Source organism: Ictalurus furcatus, chromosome 27, assembly GCF_023375685.1.
Source record: "Ictalurus furcatus strain D&B chromosome 27, Billie_1.0, whole genome shotgun sequence".
Taxonomy (NCBI): domain Eukaryota; kingdom Metazoa; phylum Chordata; class Actinopteri; order Siluriformes; family Ictaluridae; genus Ictalurus; species Ictalurus furcatus.
The window spans coordinates 4,645,212-4,666,439 of NC_071281.1; the positions used below are offsets into that span (position 1 = coordinate 4,645,212).

Here is a 21,228-nt window from a genome sequence, read left to right on the forward strand (position 1 = left end):
GGTTTCCGTAAACAGTTGTATAATCCAAATTTATTGTGTGCCATGACACAAGGATAGCTGTTGTAGTTAAACCAAGTAAAAAATGCCAATACGTAGAGGTAATCACTCAATATTCTATATATATATATATATATATATATATATATATATATATATATATATATATAAATTTAAAAGTGTCAAGCAACCAACTTTACAATTACTGGACCACTTCAGATGGACTGACACAAGGGGACGTATATATTCTGTTTCAAGTTTCTTTACAAATGAAACAATACATATGTGTTACAATATCAGTGTTACACTGGATTGTGGATGTTGCTATCTGTAAAAATGTGCAAACACGATCATGATTGAAATCAAATGTAGAACATTCTATGAACACTTTCCCCAACAGTGAAGAGTTAAAGCACAGACTCCATTATTAAGAAATCAGAGATGGTCTTGCCACACAGGCGTGATTATAATGGAATAGTCAACCGTGTTAGATGAAGGGGAAGTTCTCTTTCAAGAAATGTACATAAATGCTACGCGGTAGAACTATTTTCACATAATTCAACCTGGTATTGAAAATCAATCGTAGATCACGGCAAAACGTCTTTTTAACATAATTACTATTTAATACGACGGATATATCTCAATTTCGAATTTCAACTTGACCTCCCCGCTTCCGCATACACATGGACTAGTCCGCATTTTTTATGCTGTCTGCGCCTGCGCACACAGCTCTTGCTTCCTCAGAGGGGATTTTGTTAGAAGGGCTCGGAACAGCATTGTGTCGCATTGTTCGGTGGTACTAAGACCGTTTTTATTTGAATTCATTTCGGTGAGTCTCACGCTGTATTTCAAAGACGATGGCGGGTAGATTTATTCGAGGCAACAACATGTTCGATCGCAATAAGATGGCGGATAAATCTGTCTTTTAAATGATGGCTGTCTAGGTTAAGGCGTTAGCTTGCCTGTTGCTACCTTGTTAGCTAAGTGGCTTCGGTAAAATAAAAACCTGTTTCTTTTTTTTGTCAGTGACGATTAATTTTAGTAGTCGAGTTAATATAGCGAAAGTTTTGACGGCAAAGTCATTCCTATTCCTAAATCGTTAAAGTGCGACTGTTCAAGTGGACGGTGTCACTCAAGCCGGTTTTAGGCCTCGCGAGCTCAGTTGATGTAGCATTGTTACAACGCGTCCAAATGTGGCTGGAGGATGCGGCTACTGCGCATGCGCTGTCCACAGCTAGCGGCGGAAACTGTTCCGACATGACGGACATTTTCTTTTTCAAAAAAATAATAAAATCCGTTCACATTGCGTGCGTCGAATACGTTTTAACTCGCGATTGGTTTTCGCTAAAATTTTATTACGTTCTGGTGTAAGTTAACGGAGTAAGATTATTAAAAAGGGATGCTTTTTAAACAGTGCTAGCGTGTTATTTGCGGAAGTGATTAGTCACGTGATCAGGCGACTGCTTTCAAAATGTCTCCCTATTTTATGAGTTAAATATAGAGGTTGTAGGTCTGTTGTAACAGTAATATTTGCACACCCCAAAAAAAACAGCTGATGTAATACATTTTTGCTCTTATAATTTTACTATTTAAAAGTTTAGCAAAAATCTGTATTTAAAAACATTTAATTGCAGATTAGTTTTTATTACTATAACTGTTAAATACTAGTGAATGTGCATGATATGATTTTGATGAGTTATTAATCGTGATCTAATGTGTTATCTAATTAATGAATTCCTGGTTCTGAAACTGATGTGGTTCCCTCCTTCTCTTCTCACTAGGTGTCTTTTATGAATAATCAAAAGCAGCAAAAGCCAACGCTAACCGGCCAGCGTTTTAAGACACGGAAAAGAGGTGAGCTCCTGATGCTGGGTTTAAACAGATTTTTGTAGTGCTGCTGTGATGCTGACGGGGTGTGTGTGGTGTTCACTCTCAACAGATGAAAAGGAGAGATTTGACCCTACTCAGTTTCAAGAAAGTATCGTGCAAGGCTTGAACCAAACTGGCACTGATTTGGACGCGGTCGCGAAGTTCCTGGATGCATCTGGCGCTAAGCTCGACTATCGCCGCTATGCAGAGACGCTCTTCGACATCCTGGTGGCCGGTGGAATGCTGGGTAATGAACCTCGCGCGTCATCTTCGTACACACACGTGCACAGTTTCCTCAATACGTTGAATCGGCTTTATCTCATAGCAAGCAGAGACTTCTATCCAGTCGTTTGATTATTCGTGACTTTGTAGTCACAGTAAATGCACGTTGAACATGATGTCACACGTTGAACATTTTTATTCCCTCCCCTGTGTAGCCCCAGGTGGGACCCTTTCTGATGACCTGACCCGTACTGAGTACTGTCTCTTCACGGCAAACGAAGACCTGGAGACAATGCAAGCTTACGCTCAGGTAATTGCAGGGCAATCGCAGGTTTAAATTAACACGCTCCTCCTAATACGCTATCGTTACTATAGTAATGGCTCGTTCAGGGGGACTGTGGGGCAGCCGCGCCACATGGACGGGTTAAAATAATCATCGCTGTGGTGGTGGTTTCTGTAAGGAGAGACCACCTGCAACATTATACAGAATTATAAGCAGATAACAAGCGCTGTCGTTCTTTAATAAATATGAATTGTGATGAATGACGAGTTGCTGTGGTACAAAGAGGTTGTGGGGGTTGTTGAGGGAGAAACGCTTTGTGTAGGTTCCTTCAACACCACCACTCGCTGATGGATTATTTTCCTATAACAGCATGTATATGGTGTTTGGTGTGGTTTTTCTTTTCTCTTTTTCTTTTTTTCTCTCCTCATCCTCCCCTTTTCACAACACAGTACTAAAAGAATGTACTACTTGTTGGAAGTGACTTACTGAATGCTTTGTACGTTTTAGTACAGTTGTTAGGGCTGCACAATTATGGTCAAAATGATAATCACGATTATTTTGATCAATATTGAGATCGCGATTATCATGATTATTCATTGATTTTTAGGGACAACATATTTTTATTGCACTTCTACATTTAAATAAATGGACCGCTGCTTTCACCTCCATGTTGTGCTACATTCCTGTAATGTACAAATCTTTGCATCAAATTAGACTGGTCCTTAAAGTGCATTGTCTTGTAGAAGCAAAATATAAATAACATTGTACCCAAAATATAGGATAAGTACAAATAAAAATATGCCTCAAATATAACAATATGCAACCAAAAGGCAATAAGTGTTTACAGGAGGAGAGACGCAGACAAATTGCCCAATAGAGCGGTGCAGGGATAAATGGTAAATGGCCCACTTGTAATACGCTTTTATCCAAAGCGCTTTACACTGTGTGTCATTCACCCATTCACTCGCACACCAATGGTAGCAGAGCTGCCATGCAAGGTGCTAACTTGCCATCGGGAGCAACTTGGGGTTCAGTGCCCAAGGACACTTCGGTACGTGGAGTCACGTGGGCCGGGAATCGAACCGCCAACCCTACGATTAGTGGACAAGCTGCTCTACCACCTGAGACACAGCCACCACAGGGATCCCCCAGGGATGATGTCATTTTGTACCGGAACCCAGACGTTATCATCACACCAGTTCCCTCAACAAAAACTCAACAGGAGCTTTCACACAGACTTTTGGATTATTACAAAAAATAAGCTTGATCAATACTAACGTTCTGTCCCTTAAGATATATTTTCAGAAATGAACACAACTTTTATGAAGTTTGAAATCTAAATACAATCTGCAGAAATAAAATGCTAACCGTATGCTGTAAATGAACTACACCACGGTCGCCCGACTTCGTCACCAAGCTTCCGACAACTTTTCCAAACTTCATTTAAAACATTTTCCATAATAAAGATTTCTCTGTGGATGAATCTTCATCCATGTTTTTTTTTTTTGGGGGGGGGGCGGTTATTGTGCACCGCAAACCTGGACCAGTTTACCTGCAACGACTTTTCCTGTTCGGCGTGATGACGTTTAACGTCCCCGACAACCTCCGTAGTCGCATTTAGCAACACGTTCGTGTCACGGTTTCCCCTCACGCTCTGAAACCCGACACGAAGCTCGCGGCTCAAGCACTAAAATACTAACTTGTTCCTGGGTGTTGGTGTAAAAAATGCTGTCATCCCCACGCTGCTCCATGGTGACTGGCTGTAAGTTTAGGTAGCGCTTGATTTGATCTGCAGCGGAGTTTTCTATGAGCGGAGGACGAAGTTTAAATGTCACTATCGCAGCCGTTCATGTAATCGAGATCGATATTCGATAGATTCTGCAGCCCTACGTTGTAGTTGTACACTACCCTTCTTTCTCTCGGATTAATCCGATGTCTGATTTATTTACATTTTCAAAATAACTTGTGCACGTTGCGGCATGTTCACTCTGGAGAGGAATGATAACTTGCCGTGTCTGGGATGTTTTGTTGACCTGTAACTCATCCGCATGATTAACGTTATGACTGATTGCTTTTTTTTTTTGTTGAGTGTAATTCACTGTGTGTGTGTAGGTTTTTAACAAGCTGATCAGGCGGTACAAGTACCTGGAGAAAGGGTTTGAGGAGGAGATCAAGAAGGTGAGAGGAGACATTTTTACTTTTTTAGATCCGAACTGTAACCGTGTGTGGTCTCTTGTGACTCGATAAACGACTGGCTGCTCTGTTCTCACTTCACGCCAAAAAAAGAAACGTTTGTGTTGCGGTCTTGTTGCACTATAGACTGATTTATTCTTTGATCTATTTATTGTCCCGTAGCTGCTGCTGTTTCTAAAAGGCTTCACAGAGTCCGAGCGTAACAAGCTGGCCATGCTGACGGGCATCCTGCTAGCCAACGGGAATATATCAGCGTCCATCCTGAGCAGCCTCTTCAACGAGAACCTGGTCAAAGAAGGTAACCCAGAGCAACCAATTACATGGAAGTGTCAGCACAGTAGGCGTGGGTTATGTGACCAATTGCGTTACGATACTTGATGTTTCTGCGATGATGCGCACGTCATAATGTAGAAATTTGCACAAACAAGCCACCATCCAAGCTGTGTAACTTTTTATTTAATTTATCTAGCATGTTGAAATATTTTTAACGTCAGCCGATCTTAAACGGATTAGCTGTAAGGTGTACATGGTTAAAATGGTGATGTTATAATGGTCTGGTTGCAGGTGTTTCTGCTGCCTTTGCCGTCAAACTGTTTAAATCCTGGATCAACGAGAAGGACATCAACTCTGTCGCCGCCAGTCTGCGTAAAGTCGGCATGGACAACAGGCTGATGGTAAAGTTTACACGTCGCTACTGGGGGACGGTCTTATCTCTGTGTGTGTGCATGACCTTAGAGATGTTCACCAGTGGTGCTGCAGCACAGCGAGATGACTTGCAAGTGGGCGTGTTCCATGACTACTAGCTCTTTAGGATTTAGCTTGAGGAGGACTTCTGGTCAGAGTCTGGAATTCATTCATTTGTTTGTTTTTTGTTTTAAACAGGAGCTCTTTCCGGCTAACAAGCGGAGCTGCGAGCACTTCTCCAAATACTTCACAGACGCCGGGCTGAAGGAGCTCTCCGATTTCGCTCGCAATCAGCAGTCCATCGGCGCTCGCAAGGAGCTGCAGAAAGAGCTGCAGGAGCAGATGGCGCGTGGAGAGACCCTCAAAGACGTGAGCAGATTCATCACACGAAATCTGTGCCGATCTTCTCGGCGATCTGTGTCTGATTTGTGCCGCGTTAACTCTCTCTCTCTCTCTCTCTCTCTCACACATACGCTGCAGATGATTGGATACGTGCGCGAGGAGATGAAGAAGACCGGCATCTCTGAGCAGACGATGATCGGCATCGTATGGACGAGTGTCATGAGCTCCATGGAGTGGAACAAGAAAGAGGAGCTCGTCACTGAACAAGCCATCAAACACTTGAAGGTACGAGATGGATCTCGGGGTTGTGTTGATGCACTCGTTCTACTACGTTATTGTTTCTACAACGCATGACCCTTGACCCATCCCTCCCCCAGCCAAGTTTTTTAAATTTATTTATCCCCCCCGTTGTGCTTGTTGCAGCAATACAGCCCGCTGCTGAATGCGTTCACGACACAGGGCCTGTCTGAACTCACTCTGCTCCTGAAGATCCAGGAGTACTGCTACGACAACATCCACTTCATGAAGGCCTTCCAGAAGATCGTGGTGCTGCTGTACAAAGGTGCGTGTTTCAGTCAGGGCGTGGTGTGAAGGTGAGAAGAATTGTGTGGTTTGTACAGTAACCTCCAAGTGCTTGGTTGGGTTCTAGTTTGTTGGCCTTTTTTCTGTTTCATCTGAACATCTAAAACTGAGCTGTTCCACCTCAAGCGCCTGGTGATTACCATAAAACCCTGTGTGTCCGCGTTTCTACCTCGGAGTAGTAACTTGTGAGTGGACTGTAGTGAAAACTTGAGTTTGGTGTGTATGTATTTATTTATTTATTTATTTATTTATTTATTTTTATTTTGCTGTGTGTGTAGCTGATGTTCTGAGCGAGGAAGCCATTCTAAAGTGGTACACCGAGGGCCACGTGGCCAAAGGCAAGAGCGTCTTCCTGGAGCAGATGAAGAAGTTTGTGGAGTGGCTGAAGAACGCAGAGGAAGGTAAAACAGCTTCGTCTCTCTCGCACGCGAGTGAGGTGCAGTTTAGTGATCTGTGTGTCATAGCTCCGTCCTGTGGTCCATCCTCAGCACGAACCCATTACACAGCCACACACATACTGGCCGTGTAATTCTACAGGAAGTGACTACAGGACTTATTTCCTCACTGTGTTTATGATTTTATGAAACTGCTGAATTATGTCACAGTAATCTTTATTTACTGACAAGTCTAATCTCTTATTATTTATTTCTTATTTAGTCAGCAGCACTTGTAATAAATTAGTATTTTTTCTGTCCTGTGTTTCAGAGTCTGAATCTGATGAGGAGGAGGGAGACTGAGACGCTTCAGCTGCTGCTGGACTCAAATGTTTTGTTACGAAAAAAAAAAAAAGGAAGTGCTCGTCTTTCGGAGTTTTACTTTATCCCCTGTCCCCCTCCCACGCCTTTTTTTTTTTTATATATATAATTTTATTTTATTTCCCCCCCATTTCTACCTCCGGGTTTTTTTGTTTGGTTTTGTTTTCCCACCCTCTGACCCCCACTCCAACCATAACACTTTAGATGTCGTTTAAGGGCTTTGTAATGGTTAATTTTAACAGATTTGTTTTTGTATCTGATCTTACAGTTTACACTTTAAACAGATCATGAAACAGCAAAGCAAGGCTTTTTTTTTTTTTTTTTTTTGGTAGTTTTGGATTTTGTAAATTATTCTGTGATCACTTTCACGAATTTGACATTCCAGAAATTTTTGTTTGTGTTTTGGACCTCGAGTGTGGCTGAAAAGCCCGAGTTTAAAATCTCCCACCATGGTGATTATGGATTGGACGGATGAGTGAAAGATGACCCGGTTAAAGCCCTGCCCGTGAGTAGAAACATCACTAGCTTCACCAGCTAGTCTCCTTCAGCTAGTTGCCCTTTCAAAAGAGAAAAACAAAGACGCCTGACTTTATCTCTGCTTTTGATCTTCTCAGATTTCTTTAATCCTGTTGAATTTTTTTTTTTTTTTTTAAAGAAATAAAAATGAGAAATTATCAAGTGCCTCTTAAATAGTCTTGGTTTTTTTTTAACCTGCTGTAAAATTGATGCGAAGAATGGTTTTTCAAAATGCACTCATTCATAAAAGAACAACCCACGTGGAGTTAGCCTCCCCCCCCCCCCCCCCGACTTTGATTCATTTTCCTCTGCGAGTGTGTTTTCATTCCTCTTAAACCACAGCAATTTAATAATAAAACAGTAAGGCTTGTGAAACAAGTTGGATCAGAATATAAACCTGTTCTACTGTTAGAGTTCCCGTTATAGAGAATTAATCAACGCCTTCTGACCCGATCACAATCCAAAATTTTCTAATAGTCCTGTCAAACTTCCTGTCCTGTCCACTAGGTGGTGCCATAATCTACTGTATTTCTAAATTAGTTACCTTAAGTTCATCTATATTTTTATTTTTATATGCTTATTGACTTTTGAGAAGTGGCTCCACATCCTAAAAAGAAGTGGATTAAACTGTGTTTGGGTTGTAACGGTTATAATAACCTCCTCCTCAGTCACATATTCACAGCCTTATGTTATCTCAAACCAAACTGGCACTAAATATATTCCAGGTTATTTATACAAAAGGTGAATTGTTATTTAATTAGATTTCAACTTTTTACTCTAAATGTATTGCAAAATGTACCACATGCACTTCAAGTTGCTGTACCCCAAAAAAAAAAAAAAAAAAAAAAAAAAAAGCGTTGTGGTTGAGAGAATCTGCATACAGGTGGACCGGTCATCTGATCTTTATTTCCGATTGTTTGCTATTTTCAACCGATCAAACAGAATACAGACAAAGTTCTTTTATTGTACAAAAAAAGTTACACAATCGTTTTAGTAGCAGCTTTCTGATGCTCATGTGCAAAGGACAAGTTCAAGTATGTCTATGTTTAAACACTCTCCCTGCTGAGCTTGTTAGAGGTAGGCCAAAACCACACACACTTCTATACACATTGTGCAAACGGGTCACTATAGTACCGATCTGGGTTTACACTTATCTGCCAAAAAAAAAAAAAAAAAAAGAAAGGTGGGGTTGAGGTGATTACAGGTTACATGGTAAAGCGACCACAATATGCAATGCATGAAAGTGAACATGTAGGGGTTAGGAGTCATTCAAATTCAGAAATGTTTATTCATTTCGATCATGTAGGGCTAAAAACTAAAACTCATTTAGGGTAAACAAGGTAAAAAAAAATAAGGTGAAAGTGAAAAAAAAATCCTGATAACAGCATGGCTTTAATGGTGTCATTAAATTTGTAATAGATTAATAAAACAAATACAACCCCCCATTCCCAAAAAAAAAGTTGGGACGCTGTGTAAAATGTCAAACATAATGCACTGATTTTCAAAATCTCATAAACCCGTATGTTCTTCACAACAGAACATAAACATATCAAATGTTTAAACTGAGGAAATGTAATGTTTTAAGGAGAAAAAAGAACAAGGTAATTTTGAATCTGCTGGCCATGACACATCTCAAAAAAGTTGGGATGGGGGCAACAAAAGCCTGGATGATGCCATGATGTCTTCCTGCTCAACCAGGAGGAAGTCCAAGCAAGGCTGCCCATTGCCGTAACGGAAGAGCGGGATTTTCAGGACTTTTCTGATTTGTTTCCGCTCCAGACTGCATCATGTTGGCCGCTATTACATAACTTAAAAGTGTAAAAATGGAACAATGCACTGCAATTAACCTTTGACCTGTCGCCTTCTTACTGATTTCTGTATAAAATCCTGCATTTTTTCACAGATTGGTGGAAAACCATCCAATCTGGCAACCTGAATCATCATAGCCTACTGACAGCAACCGCTGCAGCACACACGGGTTTGGGTTACTGTCCTGTGACATATGAAGGATCCACACACACACACACACACACACACACACACACACACACGGTGGTGTTTTTTAAGGAGAGGCTTGTACAGGCTTCTGAAATAACCTCCTGCCAGGTGCTGCTTTTACACATACGTCTCCGGTTACGTTCACCAAGAAACACAAGGGCAAACACACACACACACACACGTTTGTAAACGCAGGGAGGGGGGGAAAGTGCATCTCATCATGTGATTTTCTTCCTCCTTCGTCCTCGTTTTCAGAGTTTTAGAAAGAAAATATACAAAAAGGCTTTTAGTTCTGTCCATATGAGGTGAAGAGAAAGTCTTTACATGTAAACGTGGAGCTGCTCGAGCAGGCAGAGGATTCTCACACAGCTGGATTCTCACACAGCTGGATTCTCACCGGCTCGCATCTGCAAAAAACACACACAAACATTAAAAAAAAAAAAAACATCACGCATGTACTGTATGTATTCGTTAGTATTGCCTCACACAAATATCAGCTTTTTGAAAACCGACAGAAGAGAACGTGTAGGATGAAACGTTTTGACGTGTAACAAATGACTTGCGTGTTCTGAAAAGTTTGTATTGCAGCTTTCGCCACTACAGACCATAATATTCTCTTTAAAAAAAGTGTTTACATTTTGGGAAAGAACCTGGTTTGGATCTCACGTGACAGAGTGACACCACTATGTTTAGTGTAAACCGGGAACACCTGCCCTGAAGCACCTGAACTGCGGCGTCCCTCAAGACTCGGTCTCGTGTCCGTTGTTGTTTTTCCTTGTACCCGTTATTAAGGACACGTTATGCTGAAGCTTGGCGTTGATGTTCACCGCTGTGCTGATGACACTCTTATGAATATCTAGGTCCAGATCACTGGGTTAGGAGGTTGTGTTAGCGACATTACACACTGGATGTCTGGTGACTTTCTCCCACTCAGCTGCCTGAGCACATAATCTCATCCTCACGTAAGCCATAACATCTCTGAAATGTTGCCAAGATAAAAGGAACATACTGTCCATAAGCAATGCAGAGAGAAGTTAGTTCATGCGCTTCTTCTAGTAACTTCTGGATTAGGTTACTGGAAGACACGTGAAGCTGGATGTCAATCCCCAAAACTCCAGTTAGTCCATAATGCAGCAACTGGCTAGAGTCCAGTTCCAGCACATCAAGTCCACAAGCTCCTGAAATCCAAGCACCTGGTTAGTCCATCCTCGGAGCCACACAATCCTCCTCCTGCCATCCTGAAACCCAAGATGCAGGTTAGTTCATCCTGACACCCACAAGTTTCTACTCCTGCCCTCTGGAGTGCTCAAGCTCCTCCACCTTTCATTATGAAGCCTTAATCTCCACCTACACTTTCCATCATGGAGCCTCAGGTTCCTGCTTTGTCCATCCAGAGACCCACACGTTCCCTCTTACTCCAGCTTAAGACCCATGACCTCCTTCTCCTGCCATCTGGTGTTTACGTTCTGTGTTTATTACTGGTCACGTGATGCAGCTCAGCCAATCGGAATCCATTTGGCAGAAACCCCATTCCCTTAGACTGCTGCAGAAATGATCTTTAAATAGTTACAGAGCAAATAAGTAAATCTGTTTTGTCCAGTGTGTATTTATTTATTTATTCTGCTGTTGATCTGCTGTCTGGAGGTCAACATGGATGACATTAGGACTGTGACTTTGCTCTAACACACCTGACTCCACACATCAGCTCTCAGGACAGGTGTGTTAGAGCTGCGACCAGAGAAACACGAACCTCTGAGGCAGCGAGTCCACAGATTTACTACACAACCTGGCAACTCCCCGCCACACACACACACACACACACAAACACACACACAAACACACACTCATAACAGCTACATTTTGAACACTCTGAAAGAGAAACACTATTGCAGAGTTCTAAATAGAACCTTAAAGGGTTCTCTAAAACAACAACAACTGTTTCCCCACAAAAGTGTACACATCACATTACCTGCACATATATATTTTAATGCATTCACATACATATAAATCACACACACACACACACACACACACTTTTCTGCTGACCGGAAATGACTAATTAACAGCATCTCGCCTCCTCCTCACTCACCATTCTCCTCTGATTTCCGAGGCAAAAGGTGCAAATGGGTCTAAGCGCGCCCCCGAGGGCCTCTCGGTGTCGCGTGCACGGCGGTCCGTCTCCTCCGCTCTCGGCGAGCAGCAGGACGTTGGCGAGGTGCGCGATGTAACTGGAGGCCAGGCGCAGCGTCTCGATCTTGGACAGCTTCCGGTCGGCGGGCTCGGTGGGGATGAGCGTGCGCAGGGCGCTGAACGCTGTGTTGACGCTGTGAGTGCGGTCCCGCTCGCGCGCGTTCGCCGCCTGCCGCTGTTTGCTCACACCGACCAGCCTGAACCTGCTGCTGCGCTCGGTGACGGAGACGGAGAGAGCGCGCGCGCGGCCGCTCGCGCCCTCCGTCTCCGTCCACTTCTCCGAAGAGCTCTCGCTGCCGCTGTCCGGGTCCGAGGGGTCCGAGGGTGGCTCGCGCGCGCGAAAAACCGCGTGCTCGTTCTCGGTAGACTTCATCACGGCGAGAGAGGGAGAGCTGCTCGTGCCCACTGTGCACGGCTGGAGCTCGTGGCTCCCCATGCTGCTGCCGCTGCCACTTTAATGCGCGGTGAAAATAGCACGCGGATCCGGTGCCGCGTCGCTCGCGCGTGCCATAGCTGGCATAACGAATCCTTTCTGGGACTCTGGACACCACCACGCGGGACAGGTGGAGCCCCGGAGGTGTGTGTGTGTGTGTGTGTGTGTGTGTGTGTGTATTTATAAACACATACATGCACATGCATACTTGCATAATTATTATTAATATTTATTTTAAATGTTGAGGGATGCCATTCTCTCTCTCTCTCTCTCTCTCTCTCTCTCTCTCTCTCTCTCACACACACACACACACACACACACACACACACACACACACACACAATCACTTAAAGCCTAAGTGTAACTTTATTTATGTGCTAAAGTGAAAACAAATATTTTCAAAGCTTCCACGTGCATGTTTTCTATGACGTCATTGAGCGCGCTCCCCGCCCCTTTCATCTCAATCCACTCTGCATTCATCTCCGGAAAGATGAGTTTATAAATGTTTTAAACCGTTAAAATAATATAATTAAACTCAAAATACCAACATAACATTCGCGAAAGATGAACTAAGTCTAGAAAGAGCACCGAGTGAAGTCTGTTTTGTGAAAAATAAGATATTTAGAGAACGCTAACTCGGCTAGCGCTCAGGTGAAGACAATGTGCTAAAGCGCGGGGCTAATATATGCTAATGTCTGGATTCATCGGATTGCTTTATATCCGTTTTATTTAGGAAGGACATTTAACCTCGTATATAATGCAGAAGTTATAATAATGTAGTTAGACCAGTGTGTATAATAGTGCTTCTCTCAGCGCCGACTTTATTGCTTGTTACTAATAGTGATGAGTCGCTTGCGAACAAATCGGTTCTCCGAATCGGCTCTTTTAGGTGAACGACTATGCGAATCGACTCTTTCTTTTTTTAATGTGTATCTGTACGCAATGTCATTCCTAAAATCATTTATTTGTTTATCTTCAGTGTCTTAAATGCTTCCCTGGAAACTTAAAAAAAAATAAATCCTGAGCTGTTCATTAGTGTGAATCATTAGTTATCAGGATATTGGAAATAAATCTTCATTATGAAAAACAGACACCATAACTGATGACAGAGTGCGTGTTGTAGGCTATTAATCCATAAAAGTGAATATTGGTAGTGCCTTGCTAATTTAGGGCAACAGTTAATTATATTTTTTTTTTATAAAAAATGAAATTCAAAGCAATTTTTTGTTAAAAAGAAGATTAGATAGATTTAGACTTGCAACAAATAATCGAGTATGAAAATCTCATTATCGATTAGTCGGGCTGCATTTGGCACAGGGTGCGTTTACTTACTTCGTTACTTCTGTTCCGAAAACACGTTTCGAAGAGTTAATACTAAAGTTATGTCCCAAATGACGTACTGCACACTTACACTATGCACTATGCACTACCGTCTAGTTTATGAAGTTTATCCTAGTCGATAGCACATGACACCATACTCACGTACTGTGACGCCGCTAGCTTTAGGGTATCTACCCAGAGTCTCCGACAATGACTTTCTTCAGTTTACTGAAAGTTTGCCCCCCCAATCCAATTAATCTAAAAATAATTGGCCAACTAATCGATTATGAAAATAATCATTAGTTACGGCCCCTAGATAGATTACAATTTCATTAAACAATTTCTCATAGGTCCTCCCCCTCTTTCATTGGGATATCACGTTTGGGAATGGAATTTAAACTATCTCTTTATGCAGATGATTTATTGCTGTATGTTTCCAGCCCAAGTCGCTCTTTACCTGGAATTTTCTCCTTTCTCCAGAGATTTGGTTCATTTTCAGGTTATAAAGTTAACATTTCCAAGAGAGAGTGCTATCCGGTTAATACTTTGGCATCACAACTAAATCAATCTGATATCCTTTTCAGACTGAACCCCATCTGGCTTTAAGTATTTAAGAATCAATATAACCAGAACTCTAACTTCACTATTCTCTGCTAACTTCTCCCCATTAATGTCTAAAATCAAAACTGACCTTCAGCAATGGAGGTCTTTACCTCTATCGCTTACAGGAAGAATTAACACGGTAAAAATGAATATCCTGCCTAAGTTCCTCTTTTTATTCCAATGTCTCCCTCTATTCTTATCAAAACGTTTTTTTTAAGAATATTGATCGGGACATTTCTAGCTATTTATGGTGTGGAAAGGCACCCAGTATAAGTAAGCCAATGCTTCAGAGATGTAAACTCAATGCTGGCCTTTCTCTCCCAAATTTCCAGCTGTATTACTGGGCATCACACATTCATAAAATCTTATTTTGGTCGAGACCAGCGCATTCCCCATGGTGTACGTTAGAGGTACATTCATGTGGCTCGTCCTGTTCAATGGCTCTGCTTACCTCATCTATTCCCACCAACTTCTCTGGCTTTACAGATAACCCAGTGGTTAGTTCAACTCTAAAAATCTGGTACCAGTTCAGGAAGAATTTTAAATTTGTTTCCACGTCTACCTTAGCTCCGTTACTGAAAAATAACTCATTCCAACCTGCACTATCTGACCCCACGTTTGCTATCTGGTATGACAAAGGTCTCAAAACCTTCAAAGATCTCTATAGGGACGGTGCTTTTCGTAGCGTTGCAGATCTGTCGAGTGAATTTCAGCTTCCACTGTCCCATCTTTTTTGCTATTTTCAAGTTAGACACTGCGCAAAATCATTGTTTCCTACTTTTCCCTCCTCACCCCCAAATCAACTATGGGATGATTTTCTCTCTTCTGACCCTCTTCAGAAATCTCTTATTTCAAGAATTTATAATAAACTTTTATCCTACGACAGCTCACCTATCACTAAAATCAAGGCTGCTTGGGAGGGCGAATTGGGGTTGACCCTACATGAAGCCTGGTGGGACGTTGCTCTTAACAAGATCCACACAAGCTCATCTTGTGCTCGTCTCTCTTTGATACAGTTCAAGGAATTGCACAGGATTCATTTCTCCAAAACACGTCTATCACAGATTTATCCCACTGTCACTGACAGATGTGATAAATGTCACATAACATACACATAAATGTCACACTAACCTTGCCTCTCCCTGCAACCTCACCCACATGTTCTATTCCTGCCCATTATTATTCTCCTTTTGGCAGAAGTATTTTGATAGCATCTCAAAAATACTGTCTATTACTGTTAAATCCCATATTGCCATATTTGGGTATCCGGAGGATTATAACAGGTACAACTCGAACCAATTAGATCTCTTGGCGTTCACTTCCTTGTTAGCAAGACGGCGCCTTCTTTTCCATTGGAAATCCATAAAGCCTCCCTCCAGCACTCAGTGGCTCAGGGATGTAATGTCTTTTCTAAAATTGGAAAAGATTAGGTACTCTCTGTGTGTCAACTCCGAGAAGTTTTACAGTAAGTGGCAGCCTTTCTTAACCTTCTTCAAGTCTCTTCTATTTTTGTCTTCTGATTGAGGGAACACCCACTTTTATATTATTTATTAAAATTTTATTTAGTTTATTCATTTATTTTGATTTTTATGTATGTATTTATTTATTTATATTATTTTTATTTATTTATTTATTTAATTTTTCTTTTTACTTTTTAATTATTGTTTTATTTATTTATTTATTTATTGTAGCTATTGATATTTTTTATTGAGTATGTAGGAATGTATGAATGTATGTTCTAGTCTGTACACAAAAACTTTCAATAAAAATGTTGAGAGAAAAAAAACCAAAACAGTTTCTAATAATGACTTATAATTTCACCAACTTTTATCTGGTGTTTCAAAAAAAAAAGTAAATCAGTGAGCCATTTGGGAGTCAAGAGAGAGTCGACTCTTGTTTGTGAGATGAGTTAAATGATCCGATTCACTCCAAATTCCAAAAGTTCGTAATCACTAGAAAACAAAACTTAACCCCTAAGGACCCAGATTAGATCCTCAAGAATTTGTACCGAGAGTGAAATGAGGAGAACCCTGTGGACGGGTTTGGTTAGTTATTCTGCCGAAGGTCATCTAGGATGAAGCTGAGGCTTGTTCTGTATATTTGGGTTGAAATTTCAACAGTTAGAGACCAACACTACATCCAGATTAGATGCAGAGCAGTTATAGCCTGGCTTTAGTGCCGTAACGTTAAGGTCAACATTTATAATAATAATAATAATAATAATAATAATAATAGGAAGAATTTCTGACAAAGACACTTATTTTTTTTATTGCGGTGTTTAATTAGTAGCAGTGAATTTTTATCCAAAGTTCTTTTTATTGGTTGGTAGTGTCTCTGATTCGCCACCAGATGGCAGTGTGATATTGAATAATAATCTCTAAACTCGTGTTTCTCCTGATATCATTACTGGTTCTAGAAGAAAGAAAGAAAAGAAAAAGTTGATACGTCTAGCAGAGAGAGAGAGAGAGAGAGAGAGAGAGAGAGAGTATATAAAAGATATATAGAGGAAAAAACACGAAACTGGGGTTGTAATTTGAGCCTCTGTGTAAGTAAATTTGGAATAGTCAGTATATTATTATTCTGTTATCTCTCTCTCTCTCTCTCTAATATTTGGATTAGATGTGTATCATTAATTTGCTGTATACTGGGTTTTATTTACCTGAATTAACGTCTTCATGCTTACATCTAAATGTGAAAAGGTCAAAGGTCACTTAGGCGTGCTCTAGCTCAGATTAACACAGTGTCCTGACCAGCTGATGTTTAGTCTGTGTAATAATTAGAGCTGCAACAACTAATCGATAAAATGGATAATAATCGATTATGAAAATCGTTGTCAGTGAATCTCATTATGGATGAGTTGGTCTGCGCGCGGCACGGGGGAGATTTACTCATTAAGGTAATTCTGTTCCGAAAACACGCTTCGGAGAGTAAATACTAAAGTTGTGTCCCAAATGAAGTACTGTACACTTACACCGTGCACTGTGCTGTACCGTTTAGTGTGTGGATTTCAGAAAGGTAATATCATCTCAAGTAGAACACTAGCGGTTTTTTTTACTAACCGGAAGTATAAACCGCTTCCTAGGCGACTGCGCATGACGTCATACGCACGCTAGCATTAGCAGACTCCCAGAGTCAATAACAATGACTTTCTGCAGTTTACTTTCTGTCAGCGTTACTTTTATTCCCAACATGACCTCAGTCTCCATCGGACGGAGGAGAAATCATCACGTGACTGAGGAAGAAAGTGTGTAACCTCCAAGTCCTCTAAAGCAGGGGTGCATTTTATATTAAACACCGCGGAGATCAAACCGATACACGAGGACAAGCTTATGTTTATATCCAAAATGCTCCACTGTGTGTAAGGGGCGGGGGAAACTGGTGCAAGCTGCTTAAAAGGTTTAGTTTCATTTAAGTTCATTGTGATTATATGGTGTATCTGCGCGCTTGCAGTGTAACTTCTATCGTTTATTATAACGGAAGTGACGTGTTAGTAACGAGGCGGCGTTGCTGATCACGCGCTGTGTAGACGCGCGGATACAGAGTGTAGCGCGAGTAAGATCTGTAATGTCTAATTAAAACATTATGATCAAAAGTAAAAGAATATGTCTAAAGACACCGAGTAACAGAAACCGAGTTTTTATTATTCATTTACGACTATAGTTTAATTCGATGCTTTTTGTGCATCCATAAAAATAACGCATATATATATATATATATATATATATATATATATATATATATATATATATATATATATATATATATGAATGTATTTTATAGTATTTATGCATTATTTTTATGGATGCACAAAAAGCACCGAATTAAACTACAGTCCTACATTAATAATATATATTCGTGTGTGTGTGTGTGTGTGTGTGTGTGTGTGCGTATTGGGTTCTTTTCTGTTTTGGACAAACAGTTGTGTGAAGTTTTAGTCTGAAGTTTATATTTGTAACACTCAGTTTGTGGAATTTATTTTAAACCAACAAAAAAAGGGTACTGAAAGTTTGCCCCGCCCCCACCATCCGATTAATCGATTAATTGAAAAATAATCGGCCAACTAATTGATTATGAAAATACTCGTTAGTTGCAGCCCTAGTAATAACCCATGATTTAGAAGGATCATCCCGGTGTTAATGTCTGAATCCGTTTATTCGAGTGTGAATCCGAGTGTGACTTTAAGAAGCAGAACGTTTGGAGGAGGTTTCGTGGAGACAGAAGTCACTTGGACTGGTTCAAGTCATGATGCAGAGGATTGTGGGAGAGTTTCAGGTGTGTGTGTGTGTGTGTGCGTGTGTGTGTGTGCATGTATGTGCGTGTGTGTGTTAGAGCAGTACGAGTGTGTTATGGGGCGAGCGTACAGGCTGAAAGCGTCACAGCTGTTATCTCTGCTCTCCTTAAGGTCGTTATTGATCAGATGTGAGCTGAGTGAACTCTGCTGAGCTAGTATTAGCTGGGCTTCTCGTTTCCATGGTAACCATGATGTTAAAATCGTGCTTCTTACACGGTGAATTCAATTCTGAGTTTGAGTGAAAATATAAAACATGTAAAAACACACACATTACTGTCACTGTGTCCTGACACTCCTGAACATATTTCACATTTTACTCTCTCTCTCTGTCTCTGTTTCCCTCTCTGTGTCTCTCTCTCTGACTCTCTCTCTCTGTCTCTCTCTCTGTGCATCTCTCTCTCTGTTTCTCTCTGTTTCTCTCTGTGTGTGTCTCTCTCTCTGTTTCTCTCTCCCTCTCTCTCTGTTTCTCTGTCTCTGTGTGTCTCTCTCTGTTTATCTCTCTCTCTCTCTCCATCTCTCTCTCTCTGTCTCTCTCTCTGTCTCTCACTCTCTGACTCTCTCTCTCTGACTCTCTCTCTCTGTGTGTCTCTCTCTGTTTCTCTCTGTGTGTCTCTCTCTCTCTCTCTGTGTCTCTCTGTTTCTGTCTCTCTGTTTATCTCTCTCTCTGTGTGTGTGTCTCTCTCTGTTTCTCTCGGTGTCTCTCTGTGTCTCTCTCTGTCTCTCTCTCTCTGTTTATCTCTCTCTCTCTCTCTGTGTCTCTCTCTCTGTTTCTCTCTGTGTCTCTCTGTGTGTGTCTCTGTCTCTGTTTCTCTCTCTCTTTTTCTCTCTCTCTCTCTCTCTCTCTCTCACACACACACACACACACACACACACACACACACACACACACTAAGCCTTTGTTTATTGTACACACTATCTGGTTCTTGTTCTGTGGTTCTTGGCCCTGAAAGTCTGTGTGCTGACCCACGCCTGGTTTTAACACTCTCTTTTAATAACGTTTTGGATTTGATCAACTGCTGCAATAAAGTCTGCCTGCCGTCTCTGTGTCTCTCTGTGTGTCTCTCTCTCTGTTTCTCTCTGTTTTTCTCTCTCTGTGTGTCTCTCTCTGTTTCTCTCTGTGTGTGTCTCTCTGTTTCTCTCTGTTTCTCTCTCTGTTTATCTCTCTCTCTTTCTCTCTCTCTCTGTCTCTCTGTTTCTCTCTGTTTCTCTCTCTCTGTTTCTCTCTCTGTTTATCTCTCTCTCTTTCTCTCTCTCTCTGTGTCTCTCTCTGTTTCTCTCTGTCTCTCTGTGTGTCTCTCTCTCTCTCTGTTTATCTCTCTCTCTTTCTCTCTCTCTGTGTGTCTCTCTCTGTTTCTCTCTGTCTCTTTGTGTCTCTCTCTCTGTTTCTCTCTGTGTGTGTTTCTCTCTGTCTCTCTCTGCGCATGCGCGGTGGAGGAGTGAGCGTGGGGTGTGGAGGGCGTGAAAGCGGTTTGGCATCTTGCCAAAGTTTTCCACGAGTTTGTCCTTTTGCTTTTCTTTCATTTAATTTACTGAATGTGGGAGAGAGTGAGCGGGACGCCATGGCCCCTGAGGCCGGAGGGGAGACGCTGTCTCTCCGCCATGGCGTCAGGTGTGTACCAGAGAATGGAGAACAGGTGGAGGAGGTTCTGCTGGTGGTGGGAGAGCAGGTCGGGTGCGAGAACATCTACTCCGCCTCCCGAATGAACAAAGCGGTGGTGATCTTCCTAAAAAAGGAAAGATTTGTGAATACACTAATCAAAAATGGAATATGGCTAAAAGGTGTCATGCGGGTCGTTATTTCCAACGTGCCCCCCTTCATTAAAGACGAGCTGATCATGAAGGAGCTGGCCCGCTTTGGAAAGTTCGCCAGCCCATGACTGATATTCCGCTCGGCTGTAAAAACTCTGCGCTGAAACATGTCCTGTCTTTCCGCAGACAAGTCTGTACGTTTCTAAATAACCGCGACCAAACACTAGACGTTAATTTTAAGTGTAAACACGGCGACAGCAGCTACACCGTCTTCGCCACCACCGAACGCCTGAGGGTTTTGGGTGTGGGGAGATCGGGCATAAACGGCTGAGCTGCCCTCGCAGAGCGGTGCAGCCGGGGAGCTCCGGCTGCTAGCAATAAAATCAACACCGCAGATAAGACTAATAGAAAACCCTACACCGCTATCGACGTCAGAGACAGCGACTCCACACAACAACAGCAGAAGAAACAACAGGACAAGAACATCGAGAACAACGAAGCTGAGCTGAAAACAACAGGAGAGAAGATGGACAAGGTGGAGGACTCGTCCAAACAGCCACAGAACAGTGTTGTGATGCAGGAGAACCAGGACCCAGAGTGCTGCGCAGGAGCTACAGGAGGAGAACCGATCACAGACATGGAAGAGAAGAGGTCGAATCAGATCAGACGGAGAAAATGGACATCAGCTGCAAGAAAATCTCTAGTGTAAACAGTACTGTGGACTTTCACACGTTATATGGATAATGGACTTACAGGAAGACTGAAGCGGGTTGGGGTTCCTGTCTGGAGGGCGTGGGCGGGGGGTCTGATGGAGTTCTTTTTCTTTTATGTAAATATACGATACCAAACTGATGCATTAAAGGCGTTTTAAAAAGTCGAAAAAAAAGTCTCTCTCTCTGTCCGTCCCTCTCTAGCTTCCCTTGTCATTCCTTCCCATCATGCACTTGTCATCACCACGTCTCTTCACCAAGACCCTGCACTCTCTCTCTGTTCTCTCCATCCTTACTTGTTTGTGTGTGTGTGTGTGTGTGTGTGTTCATTGTGCTAATGAGTTGTTTCTCTGCTCATTTCCCCTCTGTGTGTATGTGTGCGTGTGTGTGTGTGTGTGTGTGTGTGTGCATGTATGTATGTGTAGGTGATGCAACTCACTGACACCGCCACCACACTAATATTCTTGAGCCTACGCATAAATTGTGCTGTT

General features: G+C 41.9%; 2 protein-coding genes across 2 annotated transcripts; one reads left to right on the forward strand and one right to left on the reverse strand.

Moving 5' to 3' along the window:
* Window positions 1-731: 731 nt before the first annotated feature.
* Window positions 732-7,610, forward strand: bzw1a (basic leucine zipper and W2 domains 1a). Its single transcript, XM_053617421.1, has 12 exons — window positions 732-826; window positions 1,779-1,851; window positions 1,937-2,113; window positions 2,304-2,398; window positions 4,484-4,549; window positions 4,727-4,862; window positions 5,129-5,238; window positions 5,447-5,617; window positions 5,729-5,875; window positions 6,014-6,152; window positions 6,451-6,573; window positions 6,878-7,610. Exons 2-12 carry the CDS (start codon window positions 1,788-1,790, stop codon window positions 6,907-6,909), a joined length of 1,260 nt encoding a protein of 419 aa, XP_053473396.1. The 5' UTR covers window positions 732-826; window positions 1,779-1,787; the 3' UTR covers window positions 6,910-7,610.
* Window positions 7,611-8,518: 908 nt separating this feature from the next.
* Window positions 8,519-12,067, reverse strand: si:ch211-246m6.4 (transcription factor 15). Its single transcript, XM_053616493.1, has 2 exons — window positions 11,531-12,067; window positions 8,519-9,848 (listed from the first exon to the last, which is right to left on the reverse strand). The coding sequence occupies exons 1-2, from the start codon at window positions 12,065-12,067 to the stop codon at window positions 9,819-9,821; spliced, it is 567 nt and encodes a 188-aa protein (XP_053472468.1). The 3' UTR covers window positions 8,519-9,818.
* Window positions 12,068-21,228: the final 9,161 nt, after the last annotated feature.

Excerpts from the sequence above, each read along its gene's own strand:
- bzw1a (XM_053617421.1), top strand. The coding sequence starts at position 1,788 with ATGAATAATCAAAAGCAGCAAAAGCCAACGCTAACCGGCCAGCGTTTT. Across the intron at positions 5,239-5,446 it reads GCATGGACAACAGGCTGATG|GAGCTCTTTCCGGCTAACAA; the intron begins GTAAAGTTTACA and ends TGTTTTAAACAG. Across the intron at positions 6,574-6,877 it reads GCTGAAGAACGCAGAGGAAG|AGTCTGAATCTGATGAGGAG; the intron begins GTAAAACAGCTT and ends CCTGTGTTTCAG.
- si:ch211-246m6.4 (XM_053616493.1), bottom strand. The coding sequence starts at position 12,067 with ATGGGGAGCCACGAGCTCCAGCCGTGCACAGTGGGCACGAGCAGCTCT. Across the intron at positions 9,849-11,530 it reads TCGGAAATCAGAGGAGAATG|ATGCGAGCCGGTGAGAATCC; the intron begins GTGAGTGAGGAG and ends TGTTTTTTGCAG.